We start from the raw sequence: 16,347 nt of genomic DNA, 5'->3' as shown, positions 1-16,347 counted from the left end.
TGAGAATAAGGTCTGGGAGCAGCCCGGGGGCTGGAGCGGAGAGCCCGCCACCCCCGCGTGTGCCTGTGCCCCGAGCGAGGACGCGGGCAGGTCCCAAGGCCGTGTGCCTCCCACCTCCCCTCCCCCACGCCCCCCGACACACGCACACTTCAGCGGAGTGGGGCGGGGTGTCCGCGGGGTAGGAAACGCCGGGGGGGGGTGTCCAGCCGGCCCCCTGCCCGCAGCCAGCGCGTCCACCCTGGGGAGGGCCCCAGCACTGCTGTGTGCTGCGCCACGGTGTACGTGGGGTCGGGACGCAGGGCCACGGCGGGGGAAGGACTGTCCAGCTCTAGCTGGGCGGGGGGCTGAGCGTGCCCCGCGCCGTCTGACCTCCTGGGGGAGGACGAGCTCCGAGGTGGGTGGCAGGTAGGGGCTCGCAGCCTGGGTGGCCTCACCCACCCGCTCTGACCCCAGGCCCACGCTGCACCCACACAGCGCCGTGTCCGCGCTCCCGGCCAATTTTCCAGGGGCCTCAGAAGCGCCTCGGGGCAGGAAAGGAAGGTCCGGGGGACGTGCTGGGTGTGCCGGCTCCGCCGGCCGGGGTCGGAAAGCGCAGAGCTGGACCCAGGCCCGGGCTGGGGGGCCGTGTCGGCGACAGCGGACGTGCTGTCGCGGGCAGGCCCAGCCTCGCCCCAGGAGCCAGGGCGGCCGAGGCCCCGCCACCACCCCCATCCCCGGTTCCAGGACCTGCGGCATCCAGCACCTGGAGCGCGCGGGCGACAACCTGTCCCTCCTGACGTCCTTCTACTTCTGCATCGTCACCTTCTCCACCGTGGGCTACGGAGACGTGACGCCCAAGATCTGGCCGTCCCAGCTGCTGGTGGTCATCATGATCTGCGTGGCCCTCGTGGTGCTCCCGCTGCAGGTGGGCCCTGCCCGGCAGGAGGCGAGAGGGTAGAGGAGGGGCGCCACTCCTGGGAGGGCCGCAAGGCCGAGACCCCGACGGGGGCACGGGGGGTGTGGCCGCCGCTTCACGGGGGGCCTGCCGGGGCCTCCTGGGGGTCTGTAGCTAGTGAGGCCCGCAGCCGTCAGGACAGTGGGGGGGGGTCCTCAGACGGCGCCCCCAGGTCCCGTGCGGAGTGTGGAGCGCGGGGGGCTGCCAGGGTGTCCCGCGGGCTGGGCATCAGGAGTCCTCAGCCGGTGCAGCAGCAGCCGTCAGGACCGTGTGGGGCACAGCTGCTTCCCCGTCACCTGTCAGCAAGGCCAATCTGCCGGCTGAGCCACCCGTGTTTAGGTACGAAAGGTAGAGGCCTGGAGAGGGGCCCAGTGGCTGCAGGCACCCCCAACCCTTCAGAGGGCAGGAAAAGGCCCAGGGAGGGATCAGGATGGACTGGGGGAAGCCAGACCCCACGGGGGACACGCAGGACTTGGAGGGACGGGGCGGGGGAGGTGCCTAACTGTGGCTGCAACAGGGGCCAGTCCACCCCGGGGGTCCTCTGCTGACCCTGAGCTCAACTCCCCACCCCCGCCCTGCAGCTCGGAGCCCCCAGCCCCAGCCGACACCCCCTCTTCCCTGCTTCCCCCTGGTCCGGAGCACAGCCCACCCCCCTCCAGGAAGGCCTGCTGCGTGCGAGGGACACCTGTGGGCCGAAAGCCCTAAGCAGAGGTCTCACCCCCCACCACCGGGCTCGCCGGAACTTGCCCTCCTGGACCAGGTCCAGCGCTGGCCTCCTCCGCGGCCTCCACCTGAAGCCCCGGCCTCCCCCCATTCCCTCCCGCCCCCAGCGGAGCCCCCTCAGGCCACGAGCACCTCAAGGGGGGCCGTCCGCCTTCCCAGGGCCCTGGCTGCTTTTAGAATCCATGTTCACATTTTATTAATTATATTTTTATACAATCATCTTTTCTAAATCGTATTTTTAATATTTTAGGTATCTAAATTTATATATTTTACTTTTTGTTATATGTTGCGTTTTTACTTACATAGTTATGAGTTATGAACATCATTATTTGTTTTATGTTTTTAATTCTAATTAATCATCTTTATTTAAGTTTAAAGTTAATTTTTACATTACTATCCGGAACTTTTTCAAGCATGGAAAGTCTGTCCCACTCAGGAGCTACCTCAGGAGAGAGGGGGAGGGTCTCCCCTCCCTGGGGCAGGTGTGGGGCTGGGGTCTGTCACCCGTGTGTGTGTCGCCCGTGTGTGTGCCCCCCGTGAGTGCACAGAGGGGTCGTGTGTGGTTTCAAGTAAACGGTGCCAGGCAAGCTGGCTCCTGCCCCGTGGCATCCTGGACGCCTCTGCAAGGCTCTGCCCTTGTCCCACGGCTGCGGAGCTTCTGTCCCTGGGGTGCTCTGGCCCCCACGCTCCTGGCGGGTGCAGGGGCCGCTCAGAGCGGGCGCTTACCTCCCAGCACCCAGGCCAGGCTGGTGCCCAAGCCCCAAGGAGAGGGAGGCCGCAGGGCCCGGCAAGTGCCGCCAGCCGCCCGCCCTGCTCTGTGCTGTCGCAGCTCCCGGAGCCCCGGGCCGCCTGGAGCTCACACGCTCTTCCCTGCAGTTTGAGGAGCTCGTCTACCTGTGGATGGAGCGGCAGAAGTCGGGGGGCAACTACAGCCGCCACCGGGCCCAGACGGAGAAGCACGTGATCCTGTGCGTCAGTTCCCTCAAGATCGACCTGCTCATGGACTTTCTGAACGAGTTCTACGCCCACCCCCGGCTGCAGGTGAGGCCCCGCCCACGGCCCCACCCCACCCCAGGCCCCCCTGAGCTCCCTGGGCCTGGGTTTCCCTGCCTGTGCGGTGGAGCCCCGGTGGTCTCCCGCACTGTGGGGGTGGGTCGGTGGGGTCCTGCCTTTCCCTCCTGCCAGATACCCCGTCACAGAGAAGGCTGGGGCTCCTGAGAGGCGACTGGTGTGGAAACACTAGGAAGGAGGGTGGGCCGGAGCCGAGCGAGCCTGCCAGCGGGGCTGACCCCATCCTACCTGCAGGACTACTACGTCGTCATCCTGTGCCCCACCGAGATGGACATCCAGGTTCGCAGGGTCCTGCAGATCCCCCTGTGGTCCCAGCGGGTCATCTACCTCCAGGGCTCCGCGCTCAAGGACCAGGACCTCATGCGGGCCAAGTGAGCGCCAGCCAGGGGTGAGGGTGTGGTACTGCGCCACGGGCAGGCCAGGGAGGGGCCCTCAGGCGGGCAGCAGCAGCTCCCTCTCTGTGCCTATCACCCAGCCGGGCGAGCCGGGCCCCCCGCTGACCCCTGCAGAGCCGCCTGGGCAAGCCCACCAGCCTCCTCTCCCACCTGCCTAGCTGTTCATCTGGGGGCTGGGGGGCAGCTGCTGCTCTGAGTCAGGTGGGAAGCCGAGGCTGTGGGCAGGTTTTCTTCTAAAGACAAGGTGACAGGGTGACTTGAGGTAAGGAGGCTGAGTTGTGAACGGAACTTTCCAGAATCTGCTGCAGCACACTGAGACACCCCGGAGGCTCCCCCATCACCCGTCAGGATTTTATTCCAGAGCCTGATGTAACCTTCGAGGTGAAATGTGGGTTGTGTGGAGGCCAAGGGAGCAGGAGACCCGGCAGCTGGGTCCCCCCCACGCCCACCTCCTGAGCCTTGGGCCCCACAGGCTCGCCCAGGAACCAAGGCCCCCGACAGGGACAAGTTGGGCTGCCGGGCGACGGGGTGGGAGCCGCCAGGCCCCGCAGCCCTGCGGCGTGGAGTTTCTCAGCCACCCTTTGTGCAGCCAGGGGCTCTGGGGGGCATGAGGGGAGCAGAACGTGTCATCCCCAGGCCTCGGGCAGCCTGTTCCGGGAGAGGACAGGCCAGCGGGCAGGGTCCAGCATCTCTGCCACCAAGTGGGCCCTTCATTCCGTGCCCCAGCCCCACCCCGGGTTAGCGGGGGCCCATCCTCAGCCCATCCAGGGCTGGTCAGAGCGAGTTGGGGTCTCGACAAGGCCCGACGCTTCCCCTGACGGCCGAGACGGGAGCACCGCGGACGGCCCTGGTGGTGCTCAGACCCGGTGTTTTGCAGGATGGACAACGGGGAGGCCTGCTTTATCCTCAGCAGCCGGAACGAGGTGGACCGCACCGCAGCGGTGAGTGCCCCCCACTGCCGCCCACCACCTGCCTGCAGGCCGGGGTGGGGGAGGGCGCCTGGGGGCAGAGCCCCTCCCCCAGCCTGCTGCTGCCCGTCAGCACCGATCGTGGCCTCCCCGCCCCAGGACCACCAGACCATTCTGCGCGCCTGGGCTGTGAAGGACTTTGCCCCCAACTGCCCTCTCTACGTCCAGATCCTCAAGCCTGAGAACAAGTTTCACGTCAAGTTTGCAGGTATGTTTGGCCCGGAGGGGGGCGCCTGTGTGCTCATGGGTGAGCGTGCCAGGGGAGGAGGATAGAGGCAGAGCCCGTGCAGGGCCTGTACCTGGGCCTGGGGGTCAGGGAGGGGCAGGGGCGCTGTCTGATGAGCACCTCTGTGGGCATGCCCGAGCTGGGCACCCGTGCCGACCCCTGGAGGGGACAGGCGAGCAGGCCTGTGCTGGACACCTGGGGGGCCAATGAACAGCCCCCTGGCCCCCAGCCCTGGAGCTCTCGGTCAAGCCCGGAGACAAGCACAGAAGGGCGGAGAGAATGAACAGGCTCCCAGGGGCGGGGCACTGGATAGGGCTGAGCAGAGGAGGGAGGGGTTCTGGGGGGGGTGCCGGGCAAGGGGGCGTCTGCCGTGGGGCAGCAAGAGCCGTGCAGTGGCCCTGGCGCTCCTGCCCACAGAGCACGTGGTGTGTGAGGAGGAGTGCAAGTACGCCATGCTGGCCCTGAGCTGCATCTGCCCGGCCACGCCCACCCTCATCACCCTGCTGGTGCACACGTCCCGCGGCCAGTGAGTGCTGCCCCCAGGGCCGCGCAGCCGGGGAGACGAGGGGGCTGCTGGCGGAGCGGGAGGCGTTCAGGAGGCCTGTGATGGGAGCGGGGCGAGGCCCGGGGGAACGGCAAGGATGCCGCGGCGGGCGACCGCCATGGACCCAGCTGAGGAAGCAGTTGGTGCCTCGCCGAGCGAGGGGTTGGAGCTGGGGGGCGGCCTGGGGGCTGCTGGGAATGGAAGGCGGGGCCCACCCTGGAGCAGAGGGCTGTAGCGGGGGCAGCAGGAGAGCCCTGGGATTGAGGCACATTGACGGGGTCCGGCGGGGCTTGGTTTGTAAGAGAAGGCGCGTTTGGTGTTTGGCACCTGGGCTGGGGTCCCAGGCAGAGCCTGAAAGCGAGGGGCTGCCCTGGGACAGAGGAGGGGCGCCATCTTCTCTCTGGGAAGACCAGGCTGGGGTGTGGGGGGCCCCGACGGGTGGCCTCGGCTCCTTGTGGGGCCTGGGCGGCCCTAGGGGAGGGACCAGGCAGGGGAAGAGGACGTGGCCCGGGGCTCCTGGGAGGACCCACAGGCCACAGAGGCCAGTCTTGACTCGGAAACATTTTGACACCCCTAAAAATCAGACCATTGTGTTTACAGCTTTTTAAAACTGGCCAAGGACCCATCAGGCCACCCAGGTCTAGTCTCAGCCAGACGGGGAGGGGCTGGGGTCAGGGGTCACGCTGGCTTCCACCCACACCAGCAGAAGCCACACTGGGGGGGGCACCATAGCCCCGCTGGGCGGGGGCACCGTGGGGGTGACATCCTCCCCACGCCCCAGGGAAGGCCAGGACTCACCAGAGCAGTGGCAGCGCATGTACGGACGCTGCTCGGGCAACGAGGTCTACCACATCCGCATGGGCGACAGCAAGTTCTTCCGCGAGTACGAGGGCAAGAGCTTCACCTACGCTGCCTTCCACGCGCACAAGAAGTACGGCCCCCCGCCCGCTCCGGGCCAGGGTGGGAGGAGTGCGGGGCGGGGTCCGGAGGCTGAAATGGGCGTGGCCCGTGCCCGCTGCGGGGTGGACCAGCGGGGCCTCAGGGTCAGACATCACGCCCTCTCAGCCGTGAGACCCGCACGGGGCCTCTCTCTCTCTCTCTCTCTGAGGCTCCCTCGAGGCTGCCCTCGGTGGGTCTTTGGGTCGAGTGGGAAGGGATCCCGACACCCACGAGGGGAGGGCTGCACCGTCAGCCCCCAAGGAGCCCAGGAGGGGCAGCTTTGGGCCCCATCGAGCCCCCGCCCTGCCCGCTCAGGTACGGCGTGTGTCTCATTGGCCTGAAGCGGGAGGAGAACAAGAGCATCCTGCTGAACCCGGGGCCCCGGCACATCCTGGCCGCCTCCGACACCTGCTTCTACATCAACATCACCAAGGAGGAGAACTCGGCCTTCATCTTCAAGCAGGAGGAGAAGCAGAAGAAGAAGGGCTCCGCGGGGCAGGGGCTGTACGAGGGCTCGTCCCGCCTGCCCGTGCACAGTATCATCGCCTCCATGGGTGAGGCCGGGCCCAGCTCCCGGCGGGGCGGGCGGGGCAGGCGGGGGACCCTCCCAGAAGACCCAGGTGCTCAGGCCTGCAGCGCAACCCTGGGCAAGTCCCGTCTCTCTGGCCTCAGTTTGCACATCTGTCCCGTGGGGGCATCCCGCCTTCCTGTGGGGACCTTTGTCGGCATCGATGTCCAAGTGCCTGCCCGGGTGAGACCGCCCTGCGTCAAGGGTCACTGGGAACCCCTGCCCCCAGGACAGACAGGGGAGGGGCTTCCAGCCAAGTTCAGCCACTCTGTTCCAGGGACAGTGGCCATGGACCTCCAGAACACGGAGTGCCGGCCAGCACCGAGCGGCGGAGGCAGCGGGGGCAGCAAGCTGGCGCTCCCCACGGAGAACGGCTCGGGCAGCCGGCGGCCCAGCATCGCGCCTGTGCTGGAGGTGGCCGACAGCTCGACCCTGCTGCCCTGCGACCTGCTGAGTGACCAGTCGGAGGACGAGATGACGCCGTCGGACGAGGAGGGGCTGTCTGTGGCGGAGTGAGTGCCGCCGGGGCTGGAGGGGGAACAGAAAGAAGCCTTCCACGGGAGAGGGGAGATGCAGCACGTGAGTGCCCGGCGCCCAGGAAGAGGCGGGCCGGCGGCGCTGGTCCTGGGTCTGCCCCATGCTCTGAACAAGGCTTCCGAACAGTTTCTCTGGAGACCTTGTTTGGCAAGTGGAATCTTCTGGGGACCCAGCTCGTGGACGGGAAGGCCAGGCGGTGCCCGCCCTCACCCCTCATCCTCCCCCTATCGTGCCCTGGGTGGCCAGGCCTCAGTGCCACGGCCCGCTTGGCAGGGTGGCCGCCCTCTGAGCATGGTCTGCAGAGGTCACTGACAGGGGAGCCCTGGGAGAGGTGCTGTCCGGGCCTGGAGGCCACTGGCCCGTCCTGAGCCGTCATGCTGCCCTGGGTTTGGGCCCAGGTCTTCCTCTGAGATTACGAGACAGAAGAGACCCCAGTGTGTCCCCAGGTCTTGGCCACTTGGCCTCGTCCGGGACAGACAGGCGGCGCCTGACCCCAGGGCCACGGCCAGCTGCCGGCCTGCACGGCCGATGCTTCCCAGCTGGGCTGTCACTGCGGCCGCTCTCTGCTCCTGCCTTTGCCCAGTGGTGGAGTAAACGTGCTTTAAACACAGGCTGCCAGGGACCGGCTCTGAGATCGAGGGGCCCGGCAGGGCTCCTGCACACCTGGGGCAGGTGGCGGGCTGGCCTCGGACGCCACATCCCTAAAGCCAACCGGAGGTGGAGCAGGAGGCCAGCCCCTCTCCAGGCGGCCTGGGGGGACAACCACGGCAGGGCGACCACCCCGTGTGTGTGCGCGGGACGGCAGGGGGAGTACAGCCTGTGGGGCGACCAGCCTGGCCCAGGGAAACCAGTGGAGCGGGGACCACGGGCCAGCGTCTGCCCCAGCGTTGGGGTGCTGGGGGCTCCAGGGGGTGATGGGCCATCAGAGCCCCTTAAGGTTCTTTCGTGGCCTGTGTAAGCTCGTGTGTGTGTGCGCGCGTGCGTGTTGCATGCAATCTCACCCGGCCCAGTCAGGTCTGCGGGCGTCTGGCACCCCCGTGTGGCAGCCTAGGGCCCGAGGGCCGGGCTAAGGCTCCTGCCTCTCCCCCCAGGTACGTGAAGGGCTACCCCCCCAACTCGCCCTACATTGGCAGCTCCCCTACCCTGTGCCACCTCCTGCCTGTGAAAGCGCCCTTCTGCTGCCTGCGGCTGGACAAGGTAGGTCACGGCAAAGTTGGGGAAGTGGCAAGGACGTGCCGAGGACGTCCTGGACCCTGTCTGCCCTCCCCGACATCTGTGTCTGTTGTAGGGGCGTGTTCTCCCCCTCCTGTATCCACGTGCGCTTGCTGAAGCGAGGGTGCCCCTCTCGTAACCACCGTCCACTCACCACAACCGGCCTGGCCCGCAGCCCACACTCCACTCGCCCTGGTTGTCCCAGGGGCCCTCGCTGCCCTTCCCGGCCAGAGCCACAGCTTGTCTCCCTCCATCTGGACGCTCCCTGCCCCGACCCCTCCCCAGGGTCTCTGGGCCTCCGTGTTTTGGGCTTGGTGGAGCGTCCCTGGCGGGGGGCGGTGGGGGGTGACTCGGCCCATGCGCTGGGGGCTGGACCCCCCAGAGGTGCCACGTCCTCCTGGAGGCCTCCCCGTGATGCTGCCTTAGAGCGCGTGGTACGGGTGCCTCGCCCACCCAGTCTCTCTGCTGGAGGAGCTACTGTTCTGCCTTTGCAGTTAGGACGTCATTTGTGGGGAGACGCATGGGGACCAGGTACATAAGCCAGTCTTGACCGAGCTCCCCTGATGCATTTCCGCCACGGCCGAGGGTTTGCTGATTCCACTTCCTTCTGTGTTTATGTCAGCTTTTCACTGGGAGAAAGTGCTTCCCCTTTCTTAGCCATTTGTGTACATCAGCGTGGCCTCACTTTTTCACTCAGAGGGTAGACCAGTTGGTCATTACTGCTACATCGGCATTCCATATGGATCACGCTGGTTTTGACACGCGGACTTTTGCTGGTGGGCCCTCAGGCTGGCCTCCTGGTCCTTCCAACGTGTCCCCTCATCTTTGAACACGTCCATGCCTTTGAACCCACGGTGCCCCCCCCACACCGTGTTCCTGCCTTGCTCCAGTCCTGGAACCAACTGCTCCTCCAAGAAACCTGATTCCTTTTAGTGGAAACCACGTTTAGAAATAAGGTCTGGGCACCTGGCGTGCTCACTGCTGCTTTGTGTCTGAGCCTCTCCACGCAGAGAGCTAGAAAGTGTGTGTACACACAAGCACACACGACCAAATGTGTACACACGTGCATGCATGACCGAATGTATATGCACACGACCAAATGTGTACACACATGCACACACGACAGAACGTGTGCACACATGACCAAATTTGTACGTGCACACCCAAATGTGTGCACACATGCATACATGGCAGTGTGTACACACATGACCAAATGTGTGCACACGTGCACGCATGACTGTGTGTAGGCATGCGACCAAATGTGTGCACACACACAATTCATCTGTCCGTATCTGCATCTGCTAAGACCATGTGCTTGCACAGATACCTCCCTTCCCTCCCGGACGTGACCTCTCCGGCACTGGCCCCAGCTCACACTCGCTCTGTGCGGCGGGCTGGTGGCCTGTAGCCCCGTGAGGCCAGGTGGCTGGCCGAGGCGCCATTTGGCCGAGGACTCCACCACAGCACCCTCTCTCCCTCCCTGGTGGTGGATTCTGGCGTCTCCCCCGCAGGGCTGCAAGCACAACAGCTATGAAGACGCCAAGGCCTACGGCTTCAAGAATAAGCTGATCATCGTGTCGGCGGAGACGGCGGGCAACGGGCTGTACAACTTCATCGTGCCGCTCCGGGCCTACTACCGGCCCCGCAGAGAGCTCAACCCCATCGTGCTGCTGCTGGACAACAAGTGAGGGGCAGAGGGCGCCCCAGACCTTCGGGAGGGAGGGGAGCAGCCCCTGGCCCTCGGCAGTGCTCTGTCGTCCTCCCGCAGGGCTTCTCCTGGCCCTACTGGGTCCCCACGACCGTGAGCCCCCAGGGGCCAACCTCCAGCACTGCTGCCCCCAGAGGCCTGGCAGCCCAGAGACCGAGGTCCAGCCTCGGCTGTCCTGACCCCTGGGGCCTCGGTTTCCCCGCGGGTACATAAAGAGCAGCCCCATGGGCCTCTGAAGGCCCCGCTGGTCCCACGCGCTGCGGTCCTGGGGCCCCTGTTCGCCCAGGTCAGGGCTGGGCTGGCCGTGGGGGCTGGGGGCAGAGCAGCGTGGGCGCCTCCAGGACCTGCTGTGCCCACAGGCCTGACCACCACTTCCTGGAGGCCATCTGCTGCTTCCCCATGGTCTACTACATGGAGGGCTCCGTGGACAAGTAAGGCGCCGCCCGCGGGAGGAGCCCTGCCCACGCCCCTCCTCCCCGGGCGGCCAGGGCGGAGCGGGAGGGACAGGACGCACCCAAGGGCGCCTCCCCGCAGCCTGGACAGCCTGCTGCAGTGCGGCATCATCTACGCCGACAACCTGGTGGTGGTGGACAAGGAGAGCACCATGAGCGCCGAGGAGGACTACATGGCTGACGCGAAGACCATCGTCAGCGTGCAGACCATGTTCCGGTGAGACGCGCGGCCGCCCGGAGCCCCGCCCGCGCCCATGACCGGGGCCCGCCCCGAGCCCCCCGCCCGCGCCCGTGACCGGGACCCGCCCCCCGCCCGCGCCCGTGACCAGGGCCCGCCCGCGCCCGTGACCGGGGCCCGCCCCGAGCCCCCCGCCCGCGCCCGTGACCGGGGCCCGCCCCGAGCCCCCCGCCCGCGCCCGTGACCGGGGCCCGCCCCGAGCCCCCCGCCCGCGCCCGTGACCGGGGCCCGCCATGAGCCCCCCGCCCGCGCCCGTGACCGGGGCCCGCCCCCCGCCCAGGCTCTTCCCCAGCCTCAGCATCACCACGGAGCTCACCCACCCGTCCAACATGCGGTTCATGCAGTTCCGTGCCAAGGACAGCTATTCGCTGGCTCTTTCCAGGCTGGAGAAGGTAAGCAGCCCCGCGCGACCTGCCGAGCTGAGGGCTGCGGCGCCTGCGCCACAGCCTGGAGGGAGTGGGCGACTGGGGCCACGGGAGGCCAGGGTGCCTGCCCTCCTCCGGCCAGGGGGCTCAGAGACCTGGGCTCAGCCCCAGCGTGAGGCTCTTGAGTGTGTAGCCCGGAGACCTCAGGGTCATCGGCCAGGAGCGGACGTTGTCCCCCTAAGGCAGGGCCTGGCCCGGCCTTGTGTGGGGCAGAGGTTGCCCATCACGCCAGAAATTACTAGCCCAGGTGACACCGGCCCCGACACCGCGCCCAAACCTGAACCGTGCCCGTTCTGTCAACTGCCCGGCAGGGACGTGTTCGTCCCGGTACAGACGGGGCGGGGGGTAAAGGGGCGCAACTTGCCTCAGGTCGCACAGCAGTGCGGTGGGATGGCTGAAGTCAGCTGTCTGCTTCTCGGGCTCCAGGAAGGGCATCAGCTGGGCTCAGGTGTGGAGCCCAGGGACACGGGCGGCGTGGGCCTGGTGGTGCCGCCCTGGCACGTCTGTGGGCCCCAGCCCCCTGCCCGGGTCAGTGCAGCACTACCCCCCACCAAGGGGCAGGGCCGTGCTCAGGCTGCCTTGGGTGAAACCAGGAGGCAGGTGGGCTGCCACGGAGGAGATCCTGGGCGCTGTGGTCGGAAGCAGTGACCATTCCCCGTGAGCCTGGGCTGAGGTCCTCGTCAGGGGACGGCTTGCACTTGCGTGGCTACCCTGTGCCACACTGGGGAGGACCCCCGAATGGCTGCTCACCCAGGCCTGGCCTGGCCACCGCCAGCAGACAGAGGGACAGCATGGGAGCTCTGAACCGGGACAGACAACAGAAGTGAGTTCCCCCAGGAGGCCCGTGGTGGCCCTGGAGCTCCTTGGATGGCAGCTGGGGGCCTCAGTCAGCGGCCCGGGAGCTCGGGCTGTCCTGCTCTCGGAGGAGGCTTGGCCTGCACCCCACGCGACGGCCCACTGGCCCCCCCTCAACGCCCCCTTGCAGTGACCCGTGAGCTGAGCCTCCCTCTGCTCAAGGCTGGGGCCATGGGCTTTGGAAGTCGGCCTCAGCAGCCCCATCCGGACCGTATCCAGGCGCTCGGGCCAGCCTGATCCAAGCACGGGTGGGGATGACCGGCACAGAATTGGGGTCAAGGCTGACATCCTGGTGCTGGTCCTCACTTTCCGCCTTCCCTCAAGCAAACCCAATTCCCCACAGGCCTTGCACCCTGACCTGTTCCGGAGGTGGGCGTGAAGTAGGTCCGTCAGCCAACACGCAGCGAACGTCCTCCCACGCCCCTTTCCTTGCACGGCAGACGTTGCAAATCCCCCTCCCAGCCCCTCCCTCTGTGGCAGGCACCGCCACTCGATCCGCCTTCCCCTGCAGCGTCGCCTCCAGGGGCGGGCCGGGCAGCCCCCCCCCACCCACCTCGTGGGGTCACAGTGGGGAGCGCAGTCCTGGGGTTTGTGATCTGGAGAGAAGTCAGGAAGTGAGCACGTGGGGCCGTGGGTGGCTGCAGCCCTGGGCGCTTGCTGGCTGAGGTCCACGTGGGGCAGGGCCGAGGATGGGGCGGGCAGAGCCACGTGATGCCACCCAGTCTCGGGAGATGGAGCTGGCACGCCCACCTCGCGCAGAGAGGATTCCGCGGAGGATGGGGAGGGAAGATGGGATCGCGCTGTGCATAAGACAAGTCCTGTTTAATGAGTAGAAACTGAAGGAACACTGGAAATATTTCCAGCGTTCAGGTCAACGTGCTTCCAAGAGGTCGCACTGGCACTGGGGGCTGATTCAGGCGCAGAGGGTGACATCTGTGTCTCCCTGGAGGTTGTTCTCAGGAAGATCTCCCAGAGTCGGGGCTCCCCACCGCATCCCAGGACGCAGGCTCCCAGTGGCGTCATCGTTCTGACAGTCTCCGCGCCTGTGACAGTGACCTCGGCCGGGGGCCCGTTCAGACTGGCTCCTCCTCGGCAGGGCCCCGGATGCCCGTCCACTCCTGCGCCTGCTTCCCTCCGGCCGCGTGGTTCTCAGGAGGGCTCGTCCTCGTGTGTTCCCCACGTTTCGCTGTTGCGTGTGACCTCGGAGCTCGGGCTAAAGCCTCTGGACCCTCCGCGGCTGCTACAGAGCGGACAGTGTGAAACCAGGGCCCTCGTTCAGAAAGCAGGAAAGTCCTGTGAAGCCACTAAAACGTCAAGCCTCTTCCTTCCTCCTCCATCTCCCGACCTGTCCTCGTTCTTTTCTTCTCAAACCATTCATTGTTCTGAGTGAAGGGAAACTGACAACTTTAATGATTTCGGGAATCTCTCCGTTTGTCCTCATAACGTGCGACCTGGGCTCTGAATGCCGCCGTGGAAAGACGCAGCCTGGAGTCACCACGCCACACGGCTCTGGTTCTGCAGCTCTTATGTGATAACGCACTGTTTCCCTCCTGGATGCCCGCGTGCCGTCCAGTGTGCCCTTGGGCTCCGTGCTGGTGGGGAGGGACAGAGGCGAGGCCTCCTGCCCGGGCGTCTGTCTGCCCCGCCGTGCAACTTTGCAGCAAGGAGCCTGCCAAGGCAAGGAGCAGCCCCAGTGAGAAGGGCCACGAGAGGGCTCTTGTGGTCTACGCGGCCCACCTTCTGTCTGTCTGAAGCGCATCTGATCCAGCAGGAAGGGCAGTCTCTCGGGCTCAGAGCCACCTCTCAGCCATAGGCCGACCTGGTGCGGCAGGGACAACGCCCCCAGAAGCCCCCGCCCTAGCCCCGGAACCAGCACAGGGTGGGGAACACGATTCCATGAAGCATCCTGAGACGGAGGGGGCCCTGGTTCACCCAGGGGCCACACGCCATCACCAGGGGCCTCGCGAGAGGGAGGCCAGAGGTCAGCGTGGAGGGGGAGGAAGGGCCAGAGGCCGGGAGGCCGGGGACGTGGTCAGCCTCTGGAAACGGGGAGGAGGAAGGAAAGGGTCGTCCTCTGGGGCTGCCGGCCGGAGCACGGCACTGTGATGCCTGATTCCAGCCCCTGAAATCCGTTTGGACTTGCAACGTCCAGAACCAAACAGAGAGTAAACGGGTGTGGTTTTGAGCTTCGGGGGTTGTGGTCGTCTGTTCCGCAGCCACGGGAGACGCACACAGCGGGTCTAAGGGACCCGCGTGGAGCCTCGCGACGCCACGCACGCAGCAGAGGCAGACACGTCTGTCTCTGCTCACGCGCACGCCCTGCCGTCCCCTCCATTTCGCTCACGGACTCGTGCTCCGGGGTGAAATTACCGCAAGGGTTAGGGTTCCGCGATGGCAACGGCAGGGCATTAAACCAAGCACAGGCCCCCGTTTCTTCCCAGCAGAGCCCCGAATCCTTACCCCCGCCTCTGGCCCCCAGTGTGTCTGGGGGGACGCGTAGCTGGGTGCTCGGCCGTCTGCTGTGTGTGTTCACACACTCACCCTGCACACGCGTGCACACACCCCACGCACGCAGAGGCCCCTGGGCTGCCTGCCCCGCGCGGCCGCGGCTGTGGCCGTGGGCACCAGCCAGTCTGAGCCCCTTGTCCTGCAGAGGGAGCGGGAGAACGGCTCCAACCTGGCCTTCATGTTCCGCCTGCCCTTCGCCGCCGGCCGCGTCTTCAGCATCAGCATGCTGGACACGCTGCTGTATCAGGTCAGCAGGGGCGGGGGCCGGTGCCCGGCATCTGGTCCCAGTTCTGAGCCACGTGCCCCTCTCTGAGCACCCACCCCTGGGTGCCCAGGAGGCCGGCCAGGACTGGGAGGCTCTGGGCCCCATCCCTGCCGGGGAGCAGCAGGGGTTCACCCGAGTGTCCCCTGTCCTTTCCTCCCAGGAGAGCGCTGCCCTGGGGTCGGCTCCCGGCAGCCTCTGGGTTTCTGATCCCTTTTGACCTAGTGCACTCGGCCTAGTGAGCGACCACGGCCAGGAAAGGCCGCCCAGCTCTGTCTGCTGGGCGCACCGCATGGGAGGCTGTGGGTGCCCGGCGGGCGTGTCCAGGGGATGTGGAGGCAGATCTGCCCGCACCGCCCGGCCTCACTGCGGCCCCTCCTCTCCAGTCCTTCGTGAAGGACTACATGATCCCCATCACCAGGCTGCTCCTGGGGCTGGACACCACGCCGGGCTCGGGCTACCTCTGTGCCGTAAGTGCCTGGGCCAGGCGGGCGGGGCGGGCAGGCAGGGTGGGCGGGCCCTGCTGGGGAGGGTCCTCCCGCCCGAGGCCGGCCCAGCCCAGGCTCCCTTGTTCCAGATGAAGGTCACAGAGGACGACCTGTGGATCCGCACCTACGGCCGCCTCTTCCAGAAGCTGTGCTCCTCCAGCGCCGAGATCCCCATCGGCATCTACAGGACCGAGTGCCACGTCTTCTCCTCGGAGGTGCGGGGAAGGGGAGGAGCAGGGCTCCCCGAGGCGGCCCCGTTTCTCTGTGACTCGGGCCACCCCGTTTCTAGTTTGGGGATCTGGGCCTTTGCTGTCAGGCCCTTTTGGGGTCAGGCCCTCATACCTCCGTACGTGGGCATCCTCTGGGTGGCTGTGACCCCCCCGTGGGGGAGGGGAGGCTCGAGAGCACTGTGGGGCCCCTGTGCCGCCCGCTGGAACCGCAGAGGGTGGCCTGCCCACGGGTCCCGAGTCCACGAGGGCTCAGGCAGCCTTGGGGGTCAGGGCAGGAGCCCCACAGGTACCCAGGCTGCCCTGGTTTCCTTTGCAGCCTCACAACCTCAGGGCCCAGGTGAGTGGTCCCTTCAGGCCCACAGGGGTGCACTTAACACGCACGAGTCCCGCCTGGCAGGGGCGCAGGGCCCTGGGCTCTGGGTGACAGGTCAGGGAGCAAGGCCCCAGGATGCACCAGCCAAGGTGCAGCTCAGAGAGGGCTCCTGGCATCACCCCAGCCCCCATACAGACGGGGAAACTGAGGCCCAGGACGGGAAGCCCAGGCTCCCCCAGCCCCCATGACATCTGCTTTTCGTGCCACGGCCCCTGTCCTGGCGGGTACCCTTTCCTCCCTGCTGTCCATCCCAATCTCCACACCCCCAGAGCCCCACACCCCGACTGAGCCACGCAAGGCCCTGGCACTTCCCAGCCCACCATGCGCCCCGCCCCCGCTCTCTCCTGCCCCCCAAGATGAGGAAACCGAGTAGCACAAAGGAGGTGCCCCCGCCCCCATGGCAAAGTCAGGACATGCAGGGCCCGGAGAGGTTGAGGGAGGTGCCCCCTCTCACCAGCAAATCAGAGACAGACCTAGAGCCAGCAGCTTGGACGGCTGAGCGGTTTGGGGCTCTGGCCCGGCACCCCCTCCCCAGCTGCAGAGGCTGAGGTGCCCCCAGGGGCTGTGACTGTCCTCCTCCCTGTCACCCCAGCTGCTCCGTGGGTCACCCCATCCTCTGCCCGGCACCCCTCCCGACCCGTCCATCCCCTCCCCCATCCCCTATCCCCCGCCCCCAGTCCCCGGGTCCCCC

General features: G+C 66.8%; 2 protein-coding genes across 5 annotated transcripts in view; one reads left to right on the top strand and one right to left on the bottom strand.

Annotated features, from left to right (window-relative positions):
- RPL7A (ribosomal protein L7a) overlaps positions 1 to 16,347 on the bottom strand; it is a 304,745-nt gene that overhangs the window by 222,284 nt on the left and 66,114 nt on the right. The gene's annotated exons all lie outside the window — the stretch shown is intronic.
- KCNT1 (potassium sodium-activated channel subfamily T member 1) overlaps positions 1 to 16,347 on the top strand; it is a 67,530-nt gene that overhangs the window by 46,277 nt on the left and 4,906 nt on the right. The window contains exons 10-27 of one of the 4 annotated variants that reach the window (XM_068552249.1): positions 715 to 904; positions 2,534 to 2,698; positions 2,963 to 3,099; positions 4,001 to 4,064; positions 4,191 to 4,299; positions 4,735 to 4,843; positions 5,643 to 5,792; positions 6,116 to 6,354; positions 6,646 to 6,880; positions 7,997 to 8,102; positions 9,629 to 9,801; positions 10,185 to 10,256; positions 10,360 to 10,494; positions 10,796 to 10,907; positions 14,449 to 14,550; positions 14,952 to 15,035; positions 15,143 to 15,268; positions 15,600 to 15,620. In XM_068552249.1, the coding sequence (XP_068408350.1) occupies positions 715 to 904; positions 2,534 to 2,698; positions 2,963 to 3,099; positions 4,001 to 4,064; positions 4,191 to 4,299; positions 4,735 to 4,843; positions 5,643 to 5,792; positions 6,116 to 6,354; positions 6,646 to 6,880; positions 7,997 to 8,102; positions 9,629 to 9,801; positions 10,185 to 10,256; positions 10,360 to 10,494; positions 10,796 to 10,907; positions 14,449 to 14,550; positions 14,952 to 15,035; positions 15,143 to 15,268; positions 15,600 to 15,620 (2,329 nt within the window). The remainder of the gene's footprint in view (positions 1 to 714; positions 905 to 2,533; positions 2,699 to 2,962; positions 3,100 to 4,000; positions 4,065 to 4,190; positions 4,300 to 4,734; positions 4,844 to 5,642; positions 5,793 to 6,115; positions 6,355 to 6,645; positions 6,881 to 7,996; positions 8,103 to 9,628; positions 9,802 to 10,184; positions 10,257 to 10,359; positions 10,495 to 10,795; positions 10,908 to 14,448; positions 14,551 to 14,951; positions 15,036 to 15,142; positions 15,269 to 15,599; positions 15,621 to 16,347) is intronic. The other 3 variants (XM_068552248.1, XM_068552250.1, XM_068552251.1) reach the window with 3 other exon arrangements.

The sequence above is a fragment of the Eschrichtius robustus genome, chromosome 10 (assembly GCF_028021215.1).
Source record: "Eschrichtius robustus isolate mEscRob2 chromosome 10, mEscRob2.pri, whole genome shotgun sequence".
Classification (NCBI taxonomy): domain Eukaryota; kingdom Metazoa; phylum Chordata; class Mammalia; order Artiodactyla; family Eschrichtiidae; genus Eschrichtius; species Eschrichtius robustus.
The sequence above is the reverse complement of the archived record's forward strand: the minus strand, read 5'-3'. Positions and strand labels throughout refer to the sequence as shown.